Source organism: Orcinus orca, chromosome 20 (assembly GCF_937001465.1).
Source record: "Orcinus orca chromosome 20, mOrcOrc1.1, whole genome shotgun sequence".
NCBI classification, from domain to species: domain Eukaryota; kingdom Metazoa; phylum Chordata; class Mammalia; order Artiodactyla; family Delphinidae; genus Orcinus; species Orcinus orca.
The window spans coordinates 14,057,418-14,082,472 of record NC_064578.1 but is presented as its reverse complement, the minus strand read 5'-3'; the positions used below and the strand labels follow the sequence as shown (position 1 = coordinate 14,082,472).

Below are 25,055 nucleotides of genomic sequence, written 5' to 3'. Positions count from 1 at the left end.
GAGGCTGGGCAATCTTTGTGGGCTAATGCAATGAGGATTGGTGCCCAGGGTCTGCAAGGATACAGGGAGCCTGGTGAATCCTTTCCCTTTGGGTTTGGACCTTAAAGGGCTGCCTCAAAGGAGTAGGGATGAACTAGAAGTCAGCCCATGAAGCCAGATGAAATGAAAAAATAAGCCTGGGCCAAGACATTTGTAAAAGCCTGTAACTGAACAAAGGGCTTGCATCCAGAAGAACTTTCATCAATCAATAAGAAAAAGACCACCCAATAGAAAAAAGTCAAGAGAACTGAACAGTTCACAAGTATGAACTGTTACAAAAGGGACATCCAAATGGCCAGTAAACATGTGAAAAGGTACTTAATCTCATTAGTAATCAAGGAAATGCAAATTAATACCACAGTGAGCTATCATGACACACCCACCAGATAGCTGAAATTTAGGTTGCCAATAGCAAGTGGTAGCAAGGTCACGGGGCACCCAGATCTCTCATACACTGCTGGTGGGAGTATAAATAGGCACAACAACTTTGGAAAACTGTTTAGCATTATCTACCATAGTTTAAGATATGCATACCCTATGATCCAGCAATTCCAATCCTAGATATATATGCTGCTGGTCCTTGTGCACAGATGTATACAAGGGTGTTCACAGCTGCATTATTCATGATAGCCTTGTGAACCCATTATTCATTTGGGCTGGGAACAACCCAAATGTTAACCAGTAGTAGAATGGCTTAATAAATAATAGCATATTCAAACAGTGAACTATTATACTTAAATGAAAATGAACAGACTATAGCTAAATGCGACAAAACAGATACATAAATAGAGCAAAAGAATCCAGACACAAAATATTACATGCTGTGTGATTCCATTGTTCTAAATGTTAAAAGCCAGGCAAAACTATAGTGTTTAGGGGTACATGCTTAGGTTATAAATGAAAATCAAGGGAGTGATTTCTGCAAAAGTGAGGACAGTGCTTACCTTTAGTGGGGAGGGAGGGCTTAGTGATTAAGAGGGGGTTTGAGGGGGTGCTGGCAGTGTTCTGTTTCTTTAGTTGGGTGATCATTACACAGATGTTCACTTTGTAATAATTAATTCAGCTGTACATTTTGGAGACATTTTACTACATGCATATAATATTTCACAATAAAATCTTTTAAAAGACCATATCACTTTATCTTTTATCCACCTCAGTGAAACTAAAAGCAGAATTTATGACATACTCAATCAGATTGCAGCAGTGCTTTTCACTTAGAGATGTGACAAAGCCTGAATGTGGGCAGACAGGCAAAGTCAAAGTCAAAATCGAGTTTGATTTCTGGGTGTTTATTACTAACTTTCATTTTCTTTCCTTATGATTTTACTTATAATTAACTAATAATACAGTGGCTTAGCATATAGTAGATACTCTATTATTTAAGTATTTTAAAAATTTTATTTTTGGCTGCATTGGGTCTTTGTTGCTGCACACAGGCTTTCTCTAGTTACAGCGAGTGGGTGCTACTCTTTGTTGCAGTGCGCGGGCTTCTCATTGCAGTGGCTTCTCTTGTTGTGGAGCAGGGGCTGTAGGTGTGAGGGCTTCAGTAGTTGCAGCACACAGTCTCAGTAGTTGCGGTGCATGGGCTCAGTAGTTGTGGTGCGTGGGCTCAGTAGTTGTGACGCGTGGGCTCTAGAGATCTGGGGAGAGTGTTGCCTTTGGAGAGGGCACAGAAGCTCTGTTCCCCTTCCCCATACCTTACCCTGTGCATCTCTTCCATTTGGTTGTTGCTGAGTTATATCCTTTTATAGTAAACTGGTGACCTAGTGAGTAAAATGTTTCTCTGAGTTCTGGGAGCCGCTGTAGCAAATTAATTGAAACTGAGGCCGGGGTCTTGGGATACTCTGATTTATAGCCAGTGGGTCAGAGCACAGGTAACAAGCTGGGCTTGTGACTGGTGTTTGAAGTTTGGGGGCAGTCTTAACCAGTGGAACACTTAGCCTGTGGAATCTGATGCCATCTCCGTGTAGATAAATTACTTGCTGTTTTGGGGAACACCCCTCCTGCCCCTGCCACAAACATGCACACACAAACACGCATGCATGTTGGAATTGGTGACCAGAACAAAATACAAAATACATCTTTATTTTTCTTTTCTTCAACCTGGGTCAAATAAGAGGATTCTTTCTGAAATTTGTCTCTCTTTTATCTACCTCAGATATATGTCACACATTCTGCAGACAGATGTTTTCAGGAAGTATTTCAGGGAGAAAAGAGCAGAGGCCAATGTGAAACCTATGAAATCTGAAGTCATCCAATTTAAAAGAGATCAAACAAATAGAAAACCAAGGAGCATAACAGCTTTAGAAAGAGTAGAAAACCAGAAGCAGCGCAAGATTAAAATATGAAAATTAATCCTTTTACTCCAAGTGCCTAGAGAACCTGTCACTGACAACAAAAGTCATGTTGCATTTACTTGAGCATTTTCTGTAATTTTTTTTCTTTGATATTTTCCTGCTAAAATGGTTCTTTGGGATAAAGAAATATTTATCAACATCCCAGAGTATAATTGCCCTTGCCCTCACTTCAGCAGTAGCAGAACTTGAAGACATGTGAACAGTTTCATATGCTCTTATTTATTTCCAGCAAGCAAGATTTAATTGAATGGAATTTCCATCTTTTCAGTTTTTTTAAACCAAACTTTTTGCTAATAACACTAAGAACAATTATATGCCAGGTACTGTGCAAAGTGAAGTACTTTACAAATATTATCTCATTTAATCCTCATAATAAACATATGAGGTGGATGTGATAGATGGCTTCCAATGATCCTCACTTCCTGGTATTTACGTCCCTGTGTGGCCTCTCCCACATTGAATAGGGCTGATCTGTGTGACTAATAGATCTTGCATAAATGATGGTGTGTGACTTCTGGGGCACAAACTACATTGCAGCTTCTCCCATGGTCTCTCAGACTGCTTGCTCTGAAAGTAGCCAGTCATCACGCCATGAGGACACTCAAGCATCCCTGTTGAGAGGCCCATGAGGGGAGGAACTGAAGCCTCCCACCAACAACCAGGAACAGCTTGCTAGCTATGTGAGTGAGCTATCTTGGAAGTGGATTTTCTAGCCCTAGTCAAGCCTTCAGATGACTGTAGCCTTTGCTACCATCTCTGACTGCAACCTCATCAGAGACCCCAAGCAAGGTTCTCTTTCCTGAGTTATGTGGGAATACATTTTCCTCTGAAAGAAGGTACTCTGTCATACATACTGAACACTTATTTAACTAGATTCTTAGGTAGAAACACTAGAAGGAGCTGGAGGTTGACATTTAAATGAAGGAAAAAGAGGAAAATAGTTCCTCTGTGAAATGTTTTAGCCTAGTGAAAATTCTCTTTTATTGAGTGCAATTTAATATTAAATTCAATTCAACAAATGTTAACTGAGCCCCTTCTATGTGCCAATCACACGTGGTCTGTACAGCAAAGAAGCTTACATTCTGGAGGTAGATGCAGGCTGGTAAGCAAATAATTACTGTACAGTGTATTGCATTCAATAATAGAGGCATGTGCAAAGGACAAAGTGATTGTCACTCTTTGAATGCATTAGGGAAAGCCTTACTTCTGGGGACCCTTGAGATGAGTTTTGTAGGATGAATAGAAGTTTGCAAGGCAGACAAGGATAGGGATGTGAGAAGAAAGTATGAGTCTATAAAGGTATAGAGGTGTGAAATAGCCTGGCACATTTGGGGATTGTGAAAGTCATTTAATTAATTACAAACATTTATTAAATATGCATATGTATGAGGCCCTGTGCCGGATATGGGAAATACAGTGATAAGAAACACAAAATTCCTGTGCTCAAGGAACTTACAGTCTCAAGGCAGAAGGAGATGAATAAATAACGATGATGGGGTGAGCATGAGGACCCGTGAGTTCATAAAGAAGGGGCAGCCTTGGGTAGTCAGGGAAGCCTTTCTGAAAGAGGTCACATCTGAGTCTGGAAAGACAAATGGGAGTTAGTTGGGGAGAGAAGGGGAGGAGGGGAGAAGAAAGGCATTCCAGGTGTTATGTACAAGTCTGGAGGTGTGTGAGCCCCTGAGACTTTGTGAATTGCGAGTTGAGCATAAAGTGCAAGAAGGGCAGGTTCCTGGGATGGATGTCGTGCTGAGAAGCTTACAGAGTATTCTGGACTAAAGGATTTTAGGTAGGGAAATGACATGACCAGATTTTCCCTTTAGAATAGTCACTGTGGCTGCAGGGTAGAGAATGGCCAGGCTATGGGTGCGGGGTGGGAGTGGGGACACAATTCTGGAGTCAGGGAGGTCAGTTAAGAACCTGTTGCAGGGCTTCCCTGGTGGCGCAGTGGTTGAGAGTCCGCCTGCCAATGCAGGGGACACGGGTTCGTGACCCGGTCCGGGAAGATCCCACGTGCCGCGGAGCGGCTAGGCCCGTGAGCCATGGCCGCTGAGCCTGCGCGTCCGGAGCCTGTGCTCCGCAACGGAAGAGGCCACAACAGTGAGAGGCCCGCGTACCGCAAAAAAAAAAAAAAAAAAAAAGCTGTTGCAGTCACCCAGGCAAGACATGAGAGTGACATTAACAAAGGAAGGCAGCAGGGATGAAAAGGAGTAGATGCATTTGTGAGATGTCAGGAGGTAGATCCTCAGGGTGGAGGCAGAATAATGTCACCATCAAGAGTGTGGACTCTGGAACCAGAGTGACTGGTTCTCCTCCCACTTCTCCCCTTTACTAGTGTGGGAACTGGAGCAGGTTACTTACCCTCTCTGTGCCTCCGTTTCCTTATCCGTGATATGGGGAGAGTAATACTACCCACATCTAGGGTTGTTGTGGCGACTAAATGAATACTTATAATGTATAAGTACGGCACATAGTAAGTGTTCCATAAACATTTAGTTATTATATGATTGATAGGAGGAGAGAGAAGTCATAGGTGACTCTGGGCATGGGCAATTGTGTGAATCATGATTCCATTCACAGAGGGATACAGAAGAGAGCAGGCCTGGGGGGCATGCTGGGCTTGAGGTGCTTGTGGACACCCAAACGGAGACATCTTGTAGGCGTTGGAGTCTATGGAGTGGAGCTCAGAAGGGATCTGGGTGGGATAAATCCTCTAGGACTGCAGGGAGGGCATGAGCAGGGGCATAAGAAATAGAGAGAAGGACTGAAATAGTTGTTGAGATGACAGCTGACAAGGGAAAGAGATCGGGAGGTAGAGGCCCCAGTGGAGGCTGGAGACCCCGAATTTGCAGTCACATGATCTGGACCATTGTGTGGTTTTCTCCAGCAATCCTAACAGCCTGTTAGTATGAGAGAAGAGTTGAACAGCTAGACTGACCCAGTGTTGAGCTTTTACTGGCTGTGATGGCAAGACTTGGAATCAGGACATTGACGATATTACTAAGAAACTGGAGGATAGGATCAACTGTGAGGTCTAGGCTGGAGGGGGAAGAGTGAAGTTGACATGAGAGGGTAGAGAGAGCCATAGAGAGGGTAGGAGATGAAAGAGCATAGGATGCTGGAACCAGGTGTATTGGGAGTATCAGAATGAGAGAGAGTGATCCTATGGAGAGAGGGTGCCCTCTCCACCCCCCACCATGGTGTTTGTTATTATTTTTAGATTTAAAAAGTAGTACATGCTTTTTGTAAAAAGTTCAAACACTTTAGACAAATCCATTTAGGAAGTGGAAGTCCCTTATTCTAATAGTTTCTTATAATTTTTAGTGTTCATTATTTTAAATGTATTGTTAACAGTTTAGTATATACTCTTCCGTATTTTTCTGTGCATTATTTCTTAGTATTGTTTCAGAAATGGAATCATATTATACGTATTGTTCTGAAACTTGCTTTTCTTCTACTATACCTTGGCTATAATAATTTCTTGTACATTTAATCTTTGAGAATGGGTTATTTATTTATTCATTGTCCACAGTGATTTTAATTACTGTTCAAAAATTTTCCCTGTTATGACTTTTGGGTAGATTGAGAGGCTTTTCTTTCTTCTTTTTTCCTAAGAATTTTTTTTTAACATACAGAAATCTGTACGTAATTAGTGTATACTACTTGATACATATGTAGATAAGTATACACCCATGAAACCATTACCAAAATCTATGCCATAGACCTATCCATCACCTCCAAAAGTTTCCTCTGGCCCTCTTGTTCTTTATTATTATTATTATTAGTGTATGTGTGTGTGTGTGTGTGTGTGTGTGTGTGTGTGTGTGAGAGAGAGAGAGAGAGAGACAAGAACACTTAACTCTTGCCCTCTTAGTACTTGAAACTTTGTACCCATTGACTAATATTTCCCCCTAGCCCCTGACAACCACCATTCCAGAGAGTGGGATATTTAAACTCAAGATTTTATTCGGATGTAGAGCAGTATCTGGTGATGATAAGGTCTGGAAGGGCATTCATGGAAATGCAGATTGAAGTATAATGGAGGTGAGTGTTTTGAATGGGTTTCCGGCTCTATGGATGTTGCAGTCATCCAGAATGATGGCAGGAGTTGGGAAGAAAGGGAGGACAGTGACCCGGTTGGCAGAATCCTCAGTGTGTGAGTATGAGAATGTGAGTAGACAGAAGAGATGAAGGCAGGGAAGTGAGTATAGAGGGGCATGGTTTGAGCCACAGTGGAGCAGCATGGGTCAGTCTGCAAAGCAGATGGGAACCAGGCAGGGAAAGTGTGAACTTACAAGGAGTGGGGATCAGGGAGAATAAAAGATGCAATTTATATATTTTAAAGATTTTATTTGGTAAGAATTGAAAGACTGAAGGCAGGCAGCCCTGCTGGGAGACTATTGTGGTCCTGGAAAAAATAGCAGAGCTTGGGGATGTGGATAAGAGAGATGTTTGCAGGGCCGACAGGACCTAGTGACTGATAGCACTGGCGTGAGGGGGCAGGAGAGTTGAGGGTGATTCTCCAGCTACTGGTTTGAGAAAATGACAGTGAAAACTAAGATGATAAGAAACAGAGGATGAGGAAAAACAAGGAGTTATGTGTACGTGTATGTGTGCAGGCTGTGTAGGGGAACAGAGGGTGGAAAGAAATATAATGACTATTTAATTAAAACGTAATTCCATGAGTTTGTGAAGTTAATTTTAAAAAATAAAAATTTATTCTAGATAGAAACTGAAGATTTGGAGATATGCCTAGATGAGATAGTAAATGCCCTAGTAAAAGTATTGTTGTCCAGACCTTTTTAGTTAAAAAGTTCTTGGTTCATGGGTTCTTTTACTGTACTTTGACTGGAGGGAGGTCTTTAAAAGCAGGATGTTAAGGTAACCCATGAATTACATGACTCAAGGCATTCCAGGGACATTAATGCATGGATTTAGTCCTGTGTTAGATATTGGAGCAGTGGGCTAGGTGATTATCATTTTTCTTGACACTCCTGAATATTGACTCTGTCTAATTTACTAGACGATGGTTCATTAGAAATTCACAAGCATCCATTATACACAAGGCACTATACATTACAGTCTCTACCTCAAGGAGCTTGTACTAATATTGGAATAAGCACGTACATAATTGCAAAGTAGAATGTTTTAGATGTTACAAGAGAGGGAAAAAGTAAGGTACTGGAAGGTCAAAGAGGCTGAACAATCACTACTGCTGGTAGGATTAGAAATTGCTTCGATAAGGAAATGACATTTGAATCAGGAAATAATCAGTGCAGAGGTAAAGAGAGGACATTGCAGACAGAAGGTGCAGTGTGAACAGAGTTTTAGGGAAACATACCTTAACCATTGTAGATACAGAGCTGTAAAAGCATGATCCAAGTATACTATAGGCTGGAGTTGTAATATAGTGCTATTTATCAGGAACAAAAAAGGAAAGTGGTCAAGATTTTTAAAGTAATTAAATCAGTTACAGAAATAAATGAGTTTTAATAAAAAATACCTGGGTAATCAGATTTTAATGCAATAACTACTCTGTATTCTGGTATGATAAAAGGACATGCTATTTCTATTTTGTTGAGATAGAGTGGCCAATTTAAGTTACAGCATAGCTTATGAATACATCTTTTCATACTTGGGGTAAATTCTCCAGCATCAAAGGATATGTACAGTTTTAAAAAATTGCCTAATGAAGTTACTGATTTACATTCTACCTGTAGTGTATGAGAGTGCCCATCTTCACAACATCTTCATAAATAATGAGGTTTTTTTTAACATCTTTATTGGAGTATAATTACATTACAATGTTGTGTTAGTTTCTGCTGTATAACGAAGTGAATCTGCTATATGTATACATATATCCCCATATCCCCTCCCTCTTGCGCCTCCCTCCCACCCTCCCTATTCCCCACCTCTGGGTGGTCACAAAGCACCGAGCTGATCTCCCTGTGCTATGCAGCTGCTTCCCACTAGCTATCTATTTTACATTTGGTAGTGTATATATGTCAGTGCTACTCTCTTACTTTGTCCCAGCTTACCCTTCCCCCTCCCCGGATCCTCAATCCATTCTCTATGTCTGCGTCTTTATTCTTGTCCTGCCCCTAGGTTCATCAGGACCTTTTTTTTTTTTTTTTTAGATGCCATATATATATGTGTTAGCATATGGTATTTGTTTTTCTCTTTCTGACTTACTTCACTCTGTATAACAGACTCTAGGTCCAACTTCACTCTGTATAACAGACTCTAGGTCCATCCACCTCACTACAAATAACTCAATTTCATTTCTTTTTATGGCTGATATTCCATTGTATATATGTGCCACATCTTCTTTATTCATTCTTCTGTCGATGGACACTTAGGTTGCTTCCATGTCCTGGCTATTGTAAATAGTGCTGCAGTGAACATTGTGGTACATGTCTTTTTTTGAATTATGGTTTTCTCAGGGTACATGCCCAGTAGTGGGATAGCTGGATCATATGCTAGTTCTATTTTTAGTTTTTTAAGGAACCTCCATACTGTTCTCCATAGTCGCTGTATCAGTTTACATACCCACCAACAGTGCAGGAGGGTTCCCTTTTCTCCACACCCTGTCCAGCATTTATTGTTTGTAGATTTTCTGATGATGGCCATTCTGACTGGTGTGAGGTGATACCTCGTTGTGGTTTTGATTTGAGTTTCTCTAATGATTAGTGATGTTGAGCATCCTTTCATTTGTTTGTTGGCAATCTGTATATCTTCTTTGGAGAAATGTCTGTTTAGGTCTTCTGCCTATTTTTGGATTGGATTGTTTGTTTTTTTGATATTGAGCTGCATGAGCATAAATAATGAGTTTTGTCAGTCTTTTTCTTGCAAAACTAAACAAAATATAATTATAATTATACATTCACAGGAAGTTGCAAAGAAAGTACAGAGAGGTTTCATATACCTTTGACCTCCTGTTTCCCTCAGTGGTTACACCTTATATAACCATAGTATAATATCAAAACCAGAAAATCATCATTGGTACAATGTATGTGTATAGTTATATGTCAACCTATTGCATATGTAAATTTGTGTAACTTCCACCACGATCAAGATACAGAAAATTCATTTATTAGCTTCAGTGATAGCACTAGAAATTGAACTGATAGCTTATAAGAAGTGAAAAACTTGCTGTTAGCAGGTTACCTCTTATTTATCCCAACTTTGTAAACCTCAAGATTTTACCCATTTTATTTCTTCTTTATGTGTATTCTATCACCTCAAACATCTCCTTTATAGTCATTTTTCCCTACCCCCTGCCAACCACTGGCAACCCCTGATTCGTTCTTTATCTCTGTAATTTTGCCATTTGAGAATATTATATAAATGGAATCACACAGTATGTGAGCTGTTAAGAATGTCTTTTATCACTTCTTTTTTCCCCTGAGATCCGTACAATTTGTTGTATATATTGATAGTTTGCTTCTTTTTATTGCTGGTAATATTCCATGGTATGGATGTACCACAGTTAGTTTCACCATTCACCTACCGAGGGACACTTTGGTTTTTTAAGTTGCTAAGAATAATCATGCACAGGTTTTTGTGTGGCCATACGTGTTCTCTGGGTTAAGTGCCCCAGAATATGATTGTTGGGTTTACTTATAGGTTTACTTTTCCAAGAAACTGTCAAACTATTTTCCCATCAGCAATAAGAGAACCAGTTTCTCTGCATCCTTACCAGCATTTGATATTTTCACTATTTAAAAAAAAAATTCCTGGAACATTATATTATATATCCATATAATGCCCATTAAAAATATCTCAATGTAAACTTTATCTTTAAATAAACAGCAAAGTTTTACAAAATTATTATAACAACTCATTATCATTAGTTTCAAGAACTGCTTGCTGGACTTTTTTGTTAAGTTAGAGGTCTGATTATACTACCAGAAAAATTTGAAGTTACTAATACTATTTTGATCCATATGCTTAAGAGAATAGAAATTCTATCATTCTATGATGAACCTTTTGTAGCTTTACTAAGGTATAATTGGTAAAAACAAAAAAACAAAAAAACAAAAAAAAACCCAAAAAAACCCCTGCACGTATTTTATGTATATAATTTGATGAGTTTGGATATATGCATAGACCTGTGATACCATAACAGTCAAGGCAATAGGCATATCCAACACTTCCAAAAGTTTCCTTGTGTCCCACACTTAACATGAGATCTACCCTCTTAACACATTCTTAAAAGAGGGCACAATATCATATTGTTACCTATAGGCACTATGTTGTACAGCAGATCACTAGAATTTATTCATCTTACATAACTGTTTACTTTAGCTGTTTTGATAAGTAAGTGGTATTATTTAATCATGGTATTAATTTGCAGTCCCCGGGTGGCTAGAGATGTTGAACATCTTTTCATATGCTTTTTTTTTTTTTTTTTTTTGCGGTACGCTGGCCTCTCACTGCTGTGGCCGCTCCCGCTGTGGAGCACAGGCTCCGGACGCGCAGGCTCAGCGGCCATGGCTCACGGGCCCAGCCGCTCCGTGGCATGCGGGATCCTCCCGGACCGGGGCACAAACCCGCGTCCCCTGCATTGGCAGGCGGACTCTTAACCACTGCACCACCAGGGAAGCCCTCATATGCTTTTTTAAAAAAATTTATTTTATTTATTTATTTTTGGCTGCGTTGGGTCTTTGTTGCTGCGTGTGGGCTTTCTCTAGCTGCGGCGAGTGGGGGCTACTCTTTGTTGTGGTGTGCGAGCCTCTCCCTGCGGTGGCTTCTCTTGTTGCGGAGCATGGGCTCTAGGCGTGTGGGCTTCAGTAATTGTGGTGCTTGGGTTCAGCAGTTGTGGCTCGCGGGCTTAGTTGCTCCATGGCAAGTGGGGTCTTCCTGGACCAGGGCTCAAACCTGTGTCTCCTGCATTGTCAGGTGGATTCCCAACCACTGGGCCACCAGGGAAGCCCCTCATATGCTTTTTGCTATTGATATATCTTTAGTGAAATGTCTCCATGTCCTTTACCCATTTTCTAATTGGATTGTGTGTTAGGCAGAATAATGTCACTTTTCTGCCAAATATGTCCATGTCCCAATCCCCCAACCCTGTGAATATGTTAATTACATGGGAGAGGAGAGTTAAGGTTGCAGATGGAATTAACATTGCTAGGCAGGTGACTTTGAGAAAGGGAGATTATCCTGGATTATCCGGCTGGCTCTAATGTAATAACAAGGTTCCTTAAAGGTGTAAGTGGGAGGCAGAAGAGGAGGTCAGAGTGATGTTGTGTGAGAAAGACTCAACCTGCCATAATTGGCTTTGAAGATGGAGGAAGGAGCCCATATGGCAAGGAAATGGATTCTCCTAGAGCTTCAGAAAGGAACACGGCCCTGCAGAAGCTTGATTTTAGGCCAATGAGACCTTTGTTACACTTCTAACTTTCAGAATTTTAAGATAATAAATTTGTGTTGTTTCAGGCCACAAATTTGTGGTAATTTGTTGTAGCAGCAAGAAGAAACTAATACAGGTTTGTTTTTGTTTTTTTTTCACTGTTTGGTTTTGAGCGGTTTTTTAAGAAAAATGTACTCTAGATATGAGTCCTTTGTCAGACATGAAGTTTACAAATATTTTCTTCCAGTTGGTTTCTTTCATCCACTTAGAAGATTCTTTCCAAGTACAAAAGTTTTTTTATTTTGATGAAGTCCTCTTTATTGACTTTTTCTTTTCTGCATTATGATTTTGGTGTCATGTCTAAGAACCCTTCACCGAACCCTAGTCTAGAAAATTTTCTTCCTTTTTTTTCCTAAAAACTTTGTAGTTTTATATTTTACATTTAAATATATGCCCCACTTTGAATTAACTTTTGTGTAAGATGTGAGATTTGGATTGAGGCTTACTTTTTGCCTATAGAGCTCCAATGGCCCCAGCACCATTTGTTTAAAGACTCTTTCTCTTACATTGAATTGCTTTTGCACCTTTGTCAAAAATCAATTTGGAATATTTGTGTAGGTCTATTTCTGAGTTCTCTGTTCTCTTCTATTGATCTATATCTATCCCTCTGCCAATACAACATAGTCTTGATTACTATAGCTTATGTAATAAGCCTTGAAATCAGTTAGAATAATTCTTCTCATTTTCTTCTTCTTTGTAAGTTTGTTTTAGTTATTCTAGGGCCTGTACCCTTCCATATAAATTTTTAAATAAATTTATCTTTGTTTAAATAAAAACTTTGCTGGTATTTGATAGGAATTAGTTTAAACTTGTGTATTAATTTGAGGAGAATTGACATCTTTGCTATGTTGAGTCTTCCAATCCGTGAACATAGATCTCCTTTTAATTAGATATTCTTTGATTTTTTTAATCAGTACTTTGTCGTTTTTAGCATATAAGTCCTATATATGTTTTGATCAATTTACACCTACTTCTTTTTTGAAGGGGTGGCAGTTATAAATGGTATCGTATCTTAAATTTTGGTTTCCACATCTTCATTGTTAGTATATAGAAATATGAATGATATTTGTATGTTTATCTTATATCCTGTGACCTTGCTGTACTCACTTGTTAGTTCTAGGAGGTTTGTTGTAGATTCTTAGGGAATATCTGTGTAGACACTTATCCCATCTGCATATAAGGACAATTTTATTTCTTGTTTTCTGCTCTGTATGCTTTTTCTTTCTTTTTTTCTTCTTATAACACTGACTAGAACTTCCAGTACTGTGTCTGATAGCCATGTTGAGAATGGACCTTCTTGCCTTGTTCCCAGTCTTTAGGGGGAAGGCATTCAGTCTTTTACCATTTAGTATGATGTCACCTGTAAGTTTTTTGTATACTTTCTTTATTATGTTCCTCTATATTCCTAGTTTTCTGGAAATTTTTATCATGAATGATATTGAATTTTGTCAGATGCTTTTTCTGCATAAATTGACATGATCATATGATGTTTCTTCTTTAGCCTGCTAATATTATGGATTACATTGACTGATATTTGAGTATTGAACTTGCCTTACATTCCTGGACTTAACCTATTTGGTCATGGTATATAATTTTTTTTACATATTGCTAAATAACTTGTTAAGATTCTGATAAAATTTCGTTAAAATTTTTAAATTTATATTCATGAAGGATATTGGTTTTTAGGGTTTTGGGGTTTTTTTTGTACTTTCTTCATCTGGTTTTGTCTTAGGCTTCATAAAACAAATTGTCAAGTGTTCCCGTCTTTTCCATTTTCTGGAAAAGATTGGTAGTATTGGTGTTAATTCTTCTTTCCATGTTTGCTGTCATTCTCCACTGAAACCATCTAGACCTAGGTATTTCTTTTTTGTGTGTGTGGTACGCGGGCCTCTCACTGCTGTGGCCTCTCCCGTTGCAGAGCACAGGCTCTGGACGCGCAGGCCCAGTGGCCATGGCTCACGGGCCCAGCCGCTCCGCGGCATGTGGGATCTTCCCAGACCGGGGCACGAACCCGTGTCCCCTGCATCGACAGGCGGACTCTCAACCACTGCGCCACCAGGGAAGCCTGATATTTCTTTTTTTGAGTTATAAAATTATGAATTCAATTTCTTTAATAGTTAGAGTTATTCAAATTATCTATTCATATTAAATTGTTGTAGTATGTGTTCTTTGAGGAATTGAAGCAGTACATCTAAGTTGTCAAATTTATGAATGTGGAGTTGTTTATAGTGTTCCCTTATTATCCTTTTGATATCTGTATGGTTTGTCCTCTCCTGTTAAATTCCTAGTATTGGTGATTTGTGTCTTCTTTCTTTGCTAGAGGTTTGTCAATATTATTGATTTCTCCTGAGAATCAGATCTTTGTTGAATTAATTTTCTCTATTGCTTTTCTGTTTTTAATTTTATTGATTTCTGCTCCTATCTTTATTATTTCCTTCTGTCTGTTTGCTTTCATTTTATTTGGTGTTCTTTTTTCTGAACTTAGGAGCTTAGATGACACATTTGACTTTTACTGCTTTCTAATCTAAATATTTAGTGTTATAAATTTCAACACTGTTTTAGCTACCTTTTCAATATTTTGAAATGCTGTGTTTTCATTTTCATTCAATTCAGTGTGCTTGTGGATTTCCCTCTTTGACTTATGTATTTATTTACAAGTGTGTTGTTTAGTTTCCAAGTGTTTGGAGAATTTTGTGTTGTCTTTCTGTTGTGTGTTTCTGATTTCACAGTGGTCAACCAGCGCCCTCTGTATGATTCCAATTCTTTTAACTTTGTTGAATTTTATTTCTTGGCCTAGGAAATGGTCTATCTTAGTATATGTTCCTTGGACACATGAAAAGCGCATGCATTCTGCTGTTGGGTGGACTGTTCCATAAATATTGATTAAATCATGTTGGTTGTGTTAAGTTCGTCTATATCTTGTTAATTTTCTGTTTAGTGCTTATATCAATTGTTGAGAAAGAGATGTTGAAGTCTCCACCTACAGTTGTGGATTTGTATAGTTCTTTTCATTTTTTGCATTATATAGTTTGAAGCTTGGTTCAAATCACATATTTTAAAAGTTGTTTGGTGCACTTATAATTATGATTGCTATGTCCTTTTGGTAGATTCAGCCTTTTACATTATATAGTGTCCCTCTCTGTTCCTGATCTTTTTTTTTTTTTTTTGAAGTCAACTTTATCTAATATTACTGTAGCCCTTCTGGCTTTCTTTTGACCAACTTTTGCATGGTATACCTCTTCCATCCTTTTGCTTATAATCTACCTATATCATTATCATTGAAGTGATTCTCTTAATTCATAACTATCCTTCCTCTCTCTCTCTCTCGCTTGTGTGTTCATGTTTGCACACACACGTTCTTTATTACTTGAGTGAAGTAGGTCATTTTCCTATAACGTTTTCCACATTCTAGATTTGGCTTAATTTTATTCTTACAGAATACACATGTTCCTGCATTTCTTGATCTCCTGCAACCTAGCTGGTAGGTCTAGAGACTTAATTAGATTTAGGTTTAGATTGTTGTTCATAGTTCTGCACAGGTGGTGCTGTGCACTGCATCACGTCAGGAGGCACATAATATGTCTGGTTTTCACTCTTTTAGTGTTAAGACTGATTTAGAGGGCTCTGGTGTTGTTAGCCTGATTGAACCATTATAAAGTTCTTCAGCAACATCCTTTCTAATGGTTTTAACATTGATGAACCTTCGTTTCATTAGGGGCTGCAAATGGTGATTATTTTTCAGTCATTTCTTCTACGTTTATTAGCTGGAGTTCTTCTATGAAGAATAATTTTCCATCATCAACTATTTGGTTAACTTGCAATGCAATTTGTACAAAAATGGTACAGAATAAATGGTTGATTCTTCCCAGTTATTATTTCCAAAATAATTAGTCTGGTGCCTTAGCAACTTCCAAAGGTGACCAACGATTTTTTTTTTTAGTATCTTTTGAACTCCGAGTTTTAAAGACTAATCCATTGCAGACTTTTGTTTTTGTTTTTGTTTTCCCCAAATTGTCCTGTCTTTGGTGAATGGAAAGTCCTTCAAGTGGCTCTGGGCTCCTTAGATACAACCCTAGTAGCCTTTGATAATGTACTTATTTTACAGTATAATAGAATGTTCCAAGTTCATCTTATACATTTCATGCCCCAGACCTTGAATTACCCATTTCTCTAAGGAGTTATGGTTTCTTTTAGTGGGAAATGGTGTTTAAAGACCACATTATGTCCCTGCACTGTCATTGCTTACTTAGCTTTCTTTGCTTCCGGGGTCTTTCAGTAGGGAGGTTATTTAAAAGGAGAGAATAATCAAGAGCTAAAACTCAGATTTTCCGTTTAAATTTAAGATTATAGGGTTTCTTAATATAAGAACTTTTTTTGTTTTATATTTTTAAAATGCTGAAATGCTTGGTTCCTAGCAATATTGATGTAGCTACTTGTTTTTAAAATATTATTATTGATATTACGACCAACAATAAGACTACTATACAATGAAGATATATAGTCAAAAACCATGTTTTAAAGTTGGTTGGAATAATTGTTTGGTGTTACAACACCAATTTGATATACAGCAAGGTTTATTTGTTTCACTTTTCAACTTTTAATAGTTGATTTTTCAAAATGTTTTAAAATATATATTTTAACAACTTTATTGAGATATAATTCACATTCAGTTCAGGATACAATTCACCCATTTAAAGTGTACATACAATCCACAGTTTTTAGTATATTCACGAACACGTGCAATCATCACCACAGGCAACTTTAAACATTTTCATCATCTCAGAAAGAAATCCCATACCTTTTAGTTAACACCCTTCTATTCCTTCATTTCTCCCAGCCCTTTGCAACGACTAATCTATTACTTTCTCTCTAGAGATTTTCCTGTTCTGGTCACTTCATGTGAACAGACCCATACAATATGTAGTTTTTTGTGACTGGCTTATTTTACTTAACAAAATGTTTTTGAGGTTTTTCCCTGTTTCTGTGATCCAAGGGGATGCTTCAGTCTCATCCTGGGTTCTGGGATTTTCACAAAGGTGTCTTGTCTATGGAGGATTGCTAGTTGGTCTTTTTGTGAGGGGGATTGAAGTTGGCAACCACCTATTCCATGATGGTGACATCACACTGCCTATATTATTTTACACTGTAATACTTATGTGTATTGAATATTGTATACTGTGATTGTATATGATTTATTGTTTTTCTTTATTTAGTATTGTCTTCTTTGCTTTTTCTAAAATTACTTTTAGTATTTAGGAAGGTTTATCTTTATATTCAGTAGTTTCTTTGTATATAAACCGTTTATAGTGGCCTGTATTGTTATCTATTACTGTATAACAAATTACCCCCAGATTAATAGCGTAAAACACTGAATATTTGTTTTCTCAGTTTCTGTAGGTCAGGCTTAGCTGGGTGCTTCCTACTCAGGGTCTCTCATGCATCTCCTGTCAAGCTGTTGTCCAGACTGCAGTCATCTTAAGGCTCAACTGGGTCTGGCAACTCTGCTTTCATTCACATGGTTGTTGGCAGGCTTCAGAAGATCCACTGCCAAGCTCACTCATGTCATTGCTGTCAAGGCTTGGTTCCTCACCACATGGGCCTCTCTATAGGTTTCCTGAGTGTCCTTACAATGTGGTAACTGGTGATTCGAGAGAGCCAGGCAGTGCCCAAGATGGAACTAATTTTCTTTATAACTGATCTCAGATGTGACATCCATCACTTGAGCTGTATTATATTTGTTAGAATACCTAAGCACAGCCCACACTCAAGGGGAGAGGATCATATAAATATATGAATGCTTGGAAACAGGTATCATTGACTGCCATCATAGGGGCTTTCTACCATAATTCCCTTAATTCTGCTTTTCTATCTCGTTAAATGGTTTGATTCCTACCTAGTACTTACACAGTTGTTAATCTTTCCTACTTTTCGGCTGTCTTTGTTTTTTCTTTTCATTTAAAATTGCATCCTTTCTACTTTGTCAGAAAATATAACGTTTAAATTCTATTCTTCTCCTTATGTCTTCAACATTATTTTAATACCTGTACAACTAAATATATGAAATGCTCATCATCAGTCCTTTTGCTGAAATTCCCCAGTCAGCTTTTGGTTGGATGAAGCCCATCCTCTAGTATATTCTTCAGGAAGGGAACATGTTTATAATATTCCCTGGGCTTTTGCATGTTCAGAACTCCTTTTCTGTAGCCTCAGTGACTGAAGGAGAGCTTGGTTCCTTGTAAAATCCTTGGCTCCTGCTTTGTAAAGTCTTTGAAAAATGCTGCTCCTCTGTTTTCCCACTGCATGGCTTGCTTTTACAAAGTCCAATGACATCTAATTCTCTTGCCCTTGTACGTTATTTTGACTTTTTGCCTGGATGCTAATTTTTAAAATTCTTTGAAGCCTAGTAGTTCTTCTAAGATATGATTCATAGTTGATCATTTTGGGTCAGTTTTCCTGGGTACCTACTAGTCCCTTTTCATTGTTTTTTTTTCTGGAATTTTTCTTGGATTATGGCTTTAAATATTAATTTCCCTCCAGTACTTTTTCTTCTTCATGGGCTCCAATTATAGCATGTTAGAACTTCTTTCACTGTCTTCTATTTCAATCATTTCTTTCTCTGATCTTTTCTCTTATTTTAAAATTTCATATTCATTTCTTTGGGTGTTTTACTGCTTTATTTCAGTGTACCTTATTACATATTCATCGTATCTATTTTCCTTTATGCACTGCTTTCCCCTCCATTTTGGTCTGGTAGTGCCTTATTGTCTTTTGAGCTTTTAACAATTTTAAGGTTTTTTATTTGACATTGAATCAAGCTTTTTTTTTTTTTTTTTTCCCTGCACAGGGTTGAACAACCTAGCCTGCTATTATTAAAAGTAGAAATCCCTACTTAGTCATAAATGGACTTCCAAAGTTGCAAGTGTCCTGCTAGAAGTATAAGGAAATATATGCAAAGGGGAGATGTCCTATTTCTTTGCTTTGGAGGTATTGGGTGGCTGTTGAATGCCTTGTTTATTACTATAAACTTCAAAAAAATTTTCACAAACTTCTTTTTCCACGTATCATCTCATACTGCCTTTTTCAATTCTCTGCCTAGGTGTGAAGGTTTTTGAAGCCTTATATTTATTGTGTTTGAAGGGTGCCATGAGAGAGAATTGTCAAATAAGCAGATAAAGTAGCAAACTATGAAGTATAGTTATTGAGCAGTTTTTGTTTATTTATCTGGAGAAGATAAAAGTACCAAAATATAGTAACTGCTTATGTTTTCATGTCTTCCCTGAGCTTAGTCCAGAATCACTTGCTTTTTCTAAAAGTGATCCTAGACTTTGGGATAAGGCTAAATCTAGACAGATTCATGGAATAGACTCCTACAGTTAAGGTATTTGTTCCAAGCATTGGATGTATTTTTGAAAATCGGTATTTTCTAAACCTTCGTATATTGGAAAAAGCTTCAAAAAATGTGACCTGTATTCAGGAATTAACTGTATTTGTTCTAAAACTATTTCTTTTTCACTCTTAGGTATACAAAGGAAATAACTAAAAATGACAAGTAGAAGTCTTGAGGAGTCCATGGGGGCTGTTCATATGGGGTTAGTCAGAACGCTTAAAGGATTCCAAAGCAAGATTTTGCCACCCCTGAGTTCGAAGGTGGTTACAGAAGAAGAAGTAAATCGAATGGTAATGTATAAGAGAATTTCAGAGTAAAATACTTAATGCAGTCTTTCTCCTCAGGAGAATGACAGTTGCTCCTTGACATTCTCAGAATATCAAACAGAATTACTGGCTGATAATATCAGTTTAGTTAACATGGGTAGATTGCTGCAGAGCATAGTTACCTTTTAAAGCTTGGGAAATTTTTGAAATTATATACATCAAAGTAGAGGCTTAAATTAAATTGCTTAAGTTAATCAGTTGAACTAAGACTATGCAAGCAAATTATTAAGATTTTCTAAATATTAGCTAGAACCTTAAGAAACTGTCATTTATGTAGTTCAAAAACAGTCAAATATCAGAATTTCATAGGTTTAACATATATAATCAATTACCTGTTGATTGGCAAGAGTTATTTTTGTTTGTGTATTTGTAGAACATAATGCATTAAAGTGATGCCTGTATAATATCTAGGAAAAATGCATAACTTTTTCTGTCCTTTATGATAGAAAACAATTACATTTTTAATGAATTATAATGATTTGGTGAGAATTGAATTATAAACTACATGCTATGGAAATATCAATAACAATTTAAAGTGTTAAACATTGTGTTCACTGCATTTTAAAAACTAGTCTCCGGTTATGTTCCAATTAGAAAAATAAAATCTATCATCATTTTCTTTTGTGATTGTTCTTGTTTCAGCTTTAAAGTAACTCCTTACTTTTTGCTTGTAAGAGTTTATTTTTATTTAAATCACAACACAGCTGATACCTCATAACATTTTAACATTCTAATCTGTGTTCCAATCAAAAGGAATCTTAAAAGCTATATTAGAAATATGCCTTCATTTAAATGGATTCAATCACAAAAATTAAATGTGTAGGGAATTTGAAGAGCATTGATTTTAACCCAAGGCGAAATGAATCAGCTAAATTATATGCCCCTGAATGTTTTAAGAAGTCTTGGCACATACTTAAGCATTATGTTGCTGCCAGTGATCATAATCTCTTTGCATATAAAGTAGCCCTAGAACAAAGTGAACATTCCAGAACGACGATTAATAGTGATTGGTCTTGGGTAAGCCCTTGCTGGTTTATTTAAATGATTTTATTTAAATGATAGGTTACATTTTTTTCTCAAAACAGTAGAAAGTGTTAAAGAATTTTGTGTTCTTGTTTGGGTATGTGGATGTGACTGGCTGCTGGATCTGATGATTGACTTAGAGCTCTTTTAAAACAAGGTCTAAATGTGCTCTTACGATTTCTAAAAAGTTCAAACTCGTTCCTAAGCAGCACAGTCATACTTCCCAGATCCTTTACTTTATAAGATTTCTCTTTAACCTGATATAACATGATAAACACCCAAAAGCTTTACTTGCATGTTGTAACTTCATTTGAGAAATAGAAATATTTCAAGGAGGATTAGCCTCCTTAGCTCTGAAGCCCTTAAGTGATTTTAGAAACCTAGAGTTTTATGCTCTTCTGAGCATATATAAGCTCTTTGGTCATGTTCCCGTGCAATTTCTTGACCTTCCTCTCCCCTACCCCAGGTTCTTTTGTGTGATTCCTTCAAAATCATAAGGAAACAGCAACCACATATCCTTTCAAATTATTGTGCAAAGAGCTCAGAAGTGCACGGGTACTTCGCTTGTATTATTCAGTTATTTTAAACGTTTTATAGGGGAACTTAGTGGCATTCCAGAATTATTCTGAAAGCTGCAAACACAAATTATTCATTACTGGCACTTATGAAAGCACTTTTTCAGTATTACCATTTATGAATCTTTGGCTCCTGTTGCTTTAAATTCTAGCTGACTCCCTCAGAGTTCCTGAAGGAAATGTCCCTCACCACAGAGCAGAGACTTGCCAATACACGTGTGACGTGCCGACCACAGATCACTGAACTTTTAGATATGAGGGAAACAACATATCAAAAGGTAGCTGCTTTCTGTCATACTTGCATATAAAGTAGGTCCTGGAATAATGTGAATATTCTAGAACAATAAGAACTAAGCAGTACTTATTGTTCCTGGGCTAACTAATCCCTTATTAGATTTGTTTTATGTGTTCTTTTTCTACCTCTGTTGATCTTGATATCTATAATTTGATACAAAAAGAATTACACAATACAATAACTTAAAAAATATTTATTTATTATTTTTATTTATTTATTTTTGGCTGTGCTGGGTCTTAGTTGTGGCATGCGGACTCTTAGTTGTGGCATGCATGTGGGATCTAGTTCCCCAACCAGGGATCGAACCTGGGCCCCCTGCATTGGGAGCATGGAGTCTTACCCACTGGACCACCAGGGAAGTCCTCAACTAACTTTTGACTAGTCACATTTCTTCCTTAGCTACTTCTGGACACCATTGTTTACAGATTAGGAGTAATCCCAAGAATTATATTAACCAAGCCCAATTAGGTTATCCTCCTAGTGTAAGAAATCCCTCCTTACCTGAGCTGTCATAACTAGAAAGGAAGAAGGAGGAACTGTTTATTAAAATAGGCATTTTTGTCTATTCTGGCTGATTTCCAATAACAAATGTATCCTTTTAGTCTCTAAAGAATAGCTATTTTAACATGTTTCTGTATTCTCATGTAAACCATGCATTCCAGGCTTTAGGAGTATATGTTTATAAAGTAGTTCTTATTTCCTACATTTTAATTAATTTCTTGAATTATATGCTTCACTTTTTGCACAAATTATGGTATGAGCCTCCATCAGTTAAACTGCTGGAGATTAGCCTCCTCTCAAAGGGTTCCCAGCTATTCCTGAGGGTTTTTCAGAGTGATTTCCCACAAGACAAGTGAGTCCCTCAGGCTCTTTTGCTCTCCTTGGCATGGCATTGCCATCCCATAAAATTTGCTCTTCTTCTGAGCACTTCTAGCTTTAGCTATTCATTGTTTCCTCTCTTTCCCATAACACCCTCTAACTTTGAGAGCAGGGAACACAGCTTTCTCCAAAGCTAATTCATCCTAATTAAGGGCTAAATGCTCCTTTCCCAGAGCATAACTAAGACCAGACTATGTGTATTGTTCTGTGTGTACTGCTTGTGTGTGTGTTTTAATGTATTTTGATTCCTGCTATGAAGGATGAAGAAATTAGTGTACCACATCTCATCTTCTTGCCTCTGTCCTCTGTCAACTCAGGCGGTTATTTTTTCCTTTGTTTTCCGGAGTTTCATTTGTTTTTTGGTAGATAGTCGTACTCTTCTCATTTCCTCAAGAAGAGATTATGGAAACTATATTTCCTTGATTTTATAAATTTGATAATATTTGCCTATTGCCTTTATAGGTGAACTGCAGATTTGTTAGATGTAAAATTCTTGGGTCACACATTTTCCCCATAAGAGATTTGCAGGCATTTTCTTCACTACCTTCTGGCTTTAAATGACGATATGCGGAAGTATGCAGCCTAATATTTTAGCTTGTTTGCCCAAAGATTGTTTATTCTTATTTGATGTCCAGTGATTTTATTAGGATGTGACTAAATTTTTCCTAAGACACTACATACCATTATTTTATTTTTAGAAAGTTTTTCTTGAATTATCAAGTATTTGTCCAGGCCATTTTTGTTTTTATGTTTTTTAGAAATATCAATTGTGAACATGCTGGATCTTCTTTGTCTGCCCTTCTACACCTTGCATTTCCTCCCTAATCCATCTTAAACTTTCTGTTCATTCCCATTTCATTGTAATTACATTCATCAACTTAACCTCTGTATCCCTTACTTTGAGTTGTGTGTGTGTGTGTGTTTCTCTAAAAATTCATTCTTAAGCTTGACCAGTTCAACACACCTGGGTTGTCTCACAGCATTTTACAGTTAGTTTCTTTTTTTGTACTTTTTAATTCACTTGTGTCTCAGATATCACTCTTCTTTGGCTTTCTTCCTACTTCACTGGTTGCTTTTTTCTTATTTGTTGGATCTTTCTCCTCTTCCTGTTGGCTAAATATTGGAGTTCCCCAGTACTTGGTCCTTAAACTTCTTTCTCTTCTGAACTCATTCCTTAGGTGACTCCTTCCAGGAACAAGGCTTTAAATTTCACCTTTTAAGTGATTGCTTTCATAATTATATCTCCTGCTATGGCCTAGCCCCTGAACTCTGGATCATATATTCAGCTCAATGTGTGATTGGCAGCTCAAACTTAAAATCCTTAAGAGCTAATTTTTGCATTACATTCTTTCCCTAAAGGCATGATCTTTCCTCTTTTGTCTTTCCTCCCTCCACCGTGTAATACCCCCATTTATCTATTTTCTCAGGCCAAAAACCTTGGTGTTATCTCTGATGCCTCTGTTTTTCTCATGTCTTATATGAAATCCAAAACAAGGGCTAATAATCACAAATATGTCTTTAATCCAACCACTTCTCACCACCTCCACCACTGCCATCCCAGTTCAACCCACCATCATCTAGACTCCTGAAATAGCCTCCCTGTTTCCAACTCATCGCCCCGTTATCAATTCTCCACAAAGAAGTAAGAGTGATTTTTATTTTATTATTTATTTATTTATTTAAAATATTTATTTATTTATTTATTTATGGCTGTGTTGAGTCTCCGTTGCACGTGGGCTTTCTCTAGTTGCAGTGAGCGGGGGCTACTCTTCATTGTGTTGCACAGGCTCCTCACTGTGGTGGCTTCTCTTGTTGCAGAGCATGGGCTCTAGGTGCGTGGGCTTCAGTAGTTGTGGCTCGCGGGGTCAGTAGTTGTGGCACACGGGCTTAGTTGCTCCATGGCATGTAGGATCTTCCCGGACCAGGGCTTGAACCCATGTCCCCTGCATTGGCAGGCAGATTCTTAACCACTGCGCCACCAGGGAAGTCCCAAGAGTGGTTTTCAAAAATGTGAATCAGAACATGTTACTTCCGTGTTGAAAACCACCTAGTAGCTTCCTGTTACCCTCATAGTTATAAGGTCCTGCATTATCTGATCCTGAGCCCTTCATAGTCTTTTCCTTCCTCTCTCCCCCAGCTCATTCTCCTCTAGCTGCTCTCCCCTCTTGCTGCTCTCCAAACACTCAAGGATAATTCTCACCCTAGGGCCTTTGCATTTGTTATTCCTTCTAACTGGAATGCTGTTCTCTCAGATCTTTGCGTGACTTGCTTCAGATCATTTCCTCAGAGAGGCCATCCCCCATTCACTCTGTCTCCTTGTCCTACTTTGGTTTTCTTCATAGCCTTATCACTGCCTGACCTCATATTATGTATTTCTTTTTTTAAAAAAATATTTATTTATTTATGTGGCTGTGCTGAATCTTAGTTGAGGCCCGTGGGATTTTCGTTGCCGTGTGTGGGATCTTTAGTTACGGCATACGGGATCTAGTTCCCTGACTAGCGATTGAACCTGGGCCTCCTGCATTGGGATTGTGGAGTCTTAGCCCCTGGACCACCAGGGAAGTCCCTATTTCTTTATTTTTTATCCATTTCCTCAAGCATTTCAACTTCATGAGGCAGGGGCTTTGTTGGCTTTGTTCACTACTCTATGCTCAACATATGGAAAATATTAGAAACTCAATTAGCATTTATTGAATGAACACATGAATTTTTCATCTCTTTGTCATTGTGATTATTATTATCACTCATCTTTGAAATAA

At 37.8% G+C, this 25,055-nt stretch overlaps 1 protein-coding gene across 1 annotated transcript in view; it reads left to right on the top strand.

Moving 5' to 3' along the window:
- HYDIN (HYDIN axonemal central pair apparatus protein) overlaps positions 1-25,055 on the top strand; it is a 440,857-nt gene that overhangs the window by 71,540 nt on the left and 344,262 nt on the right. Inside the window, exons 3-4 of the mRNA XM_049703807.1 lie at positions 19,331-19,488; positions 21,275-21,400. Coding sequence (XP_049559764.1) covers positions 19,354-19,488; positions 21,275-21,400 — 261 coding nt within the window. The 5' untranslated portion in view covers positions 19,331-19,353. The remainder of the gene's footprint in view (positions 1-19,330; positions 19,489-21,274; positions 21,401-25,055) is intronic.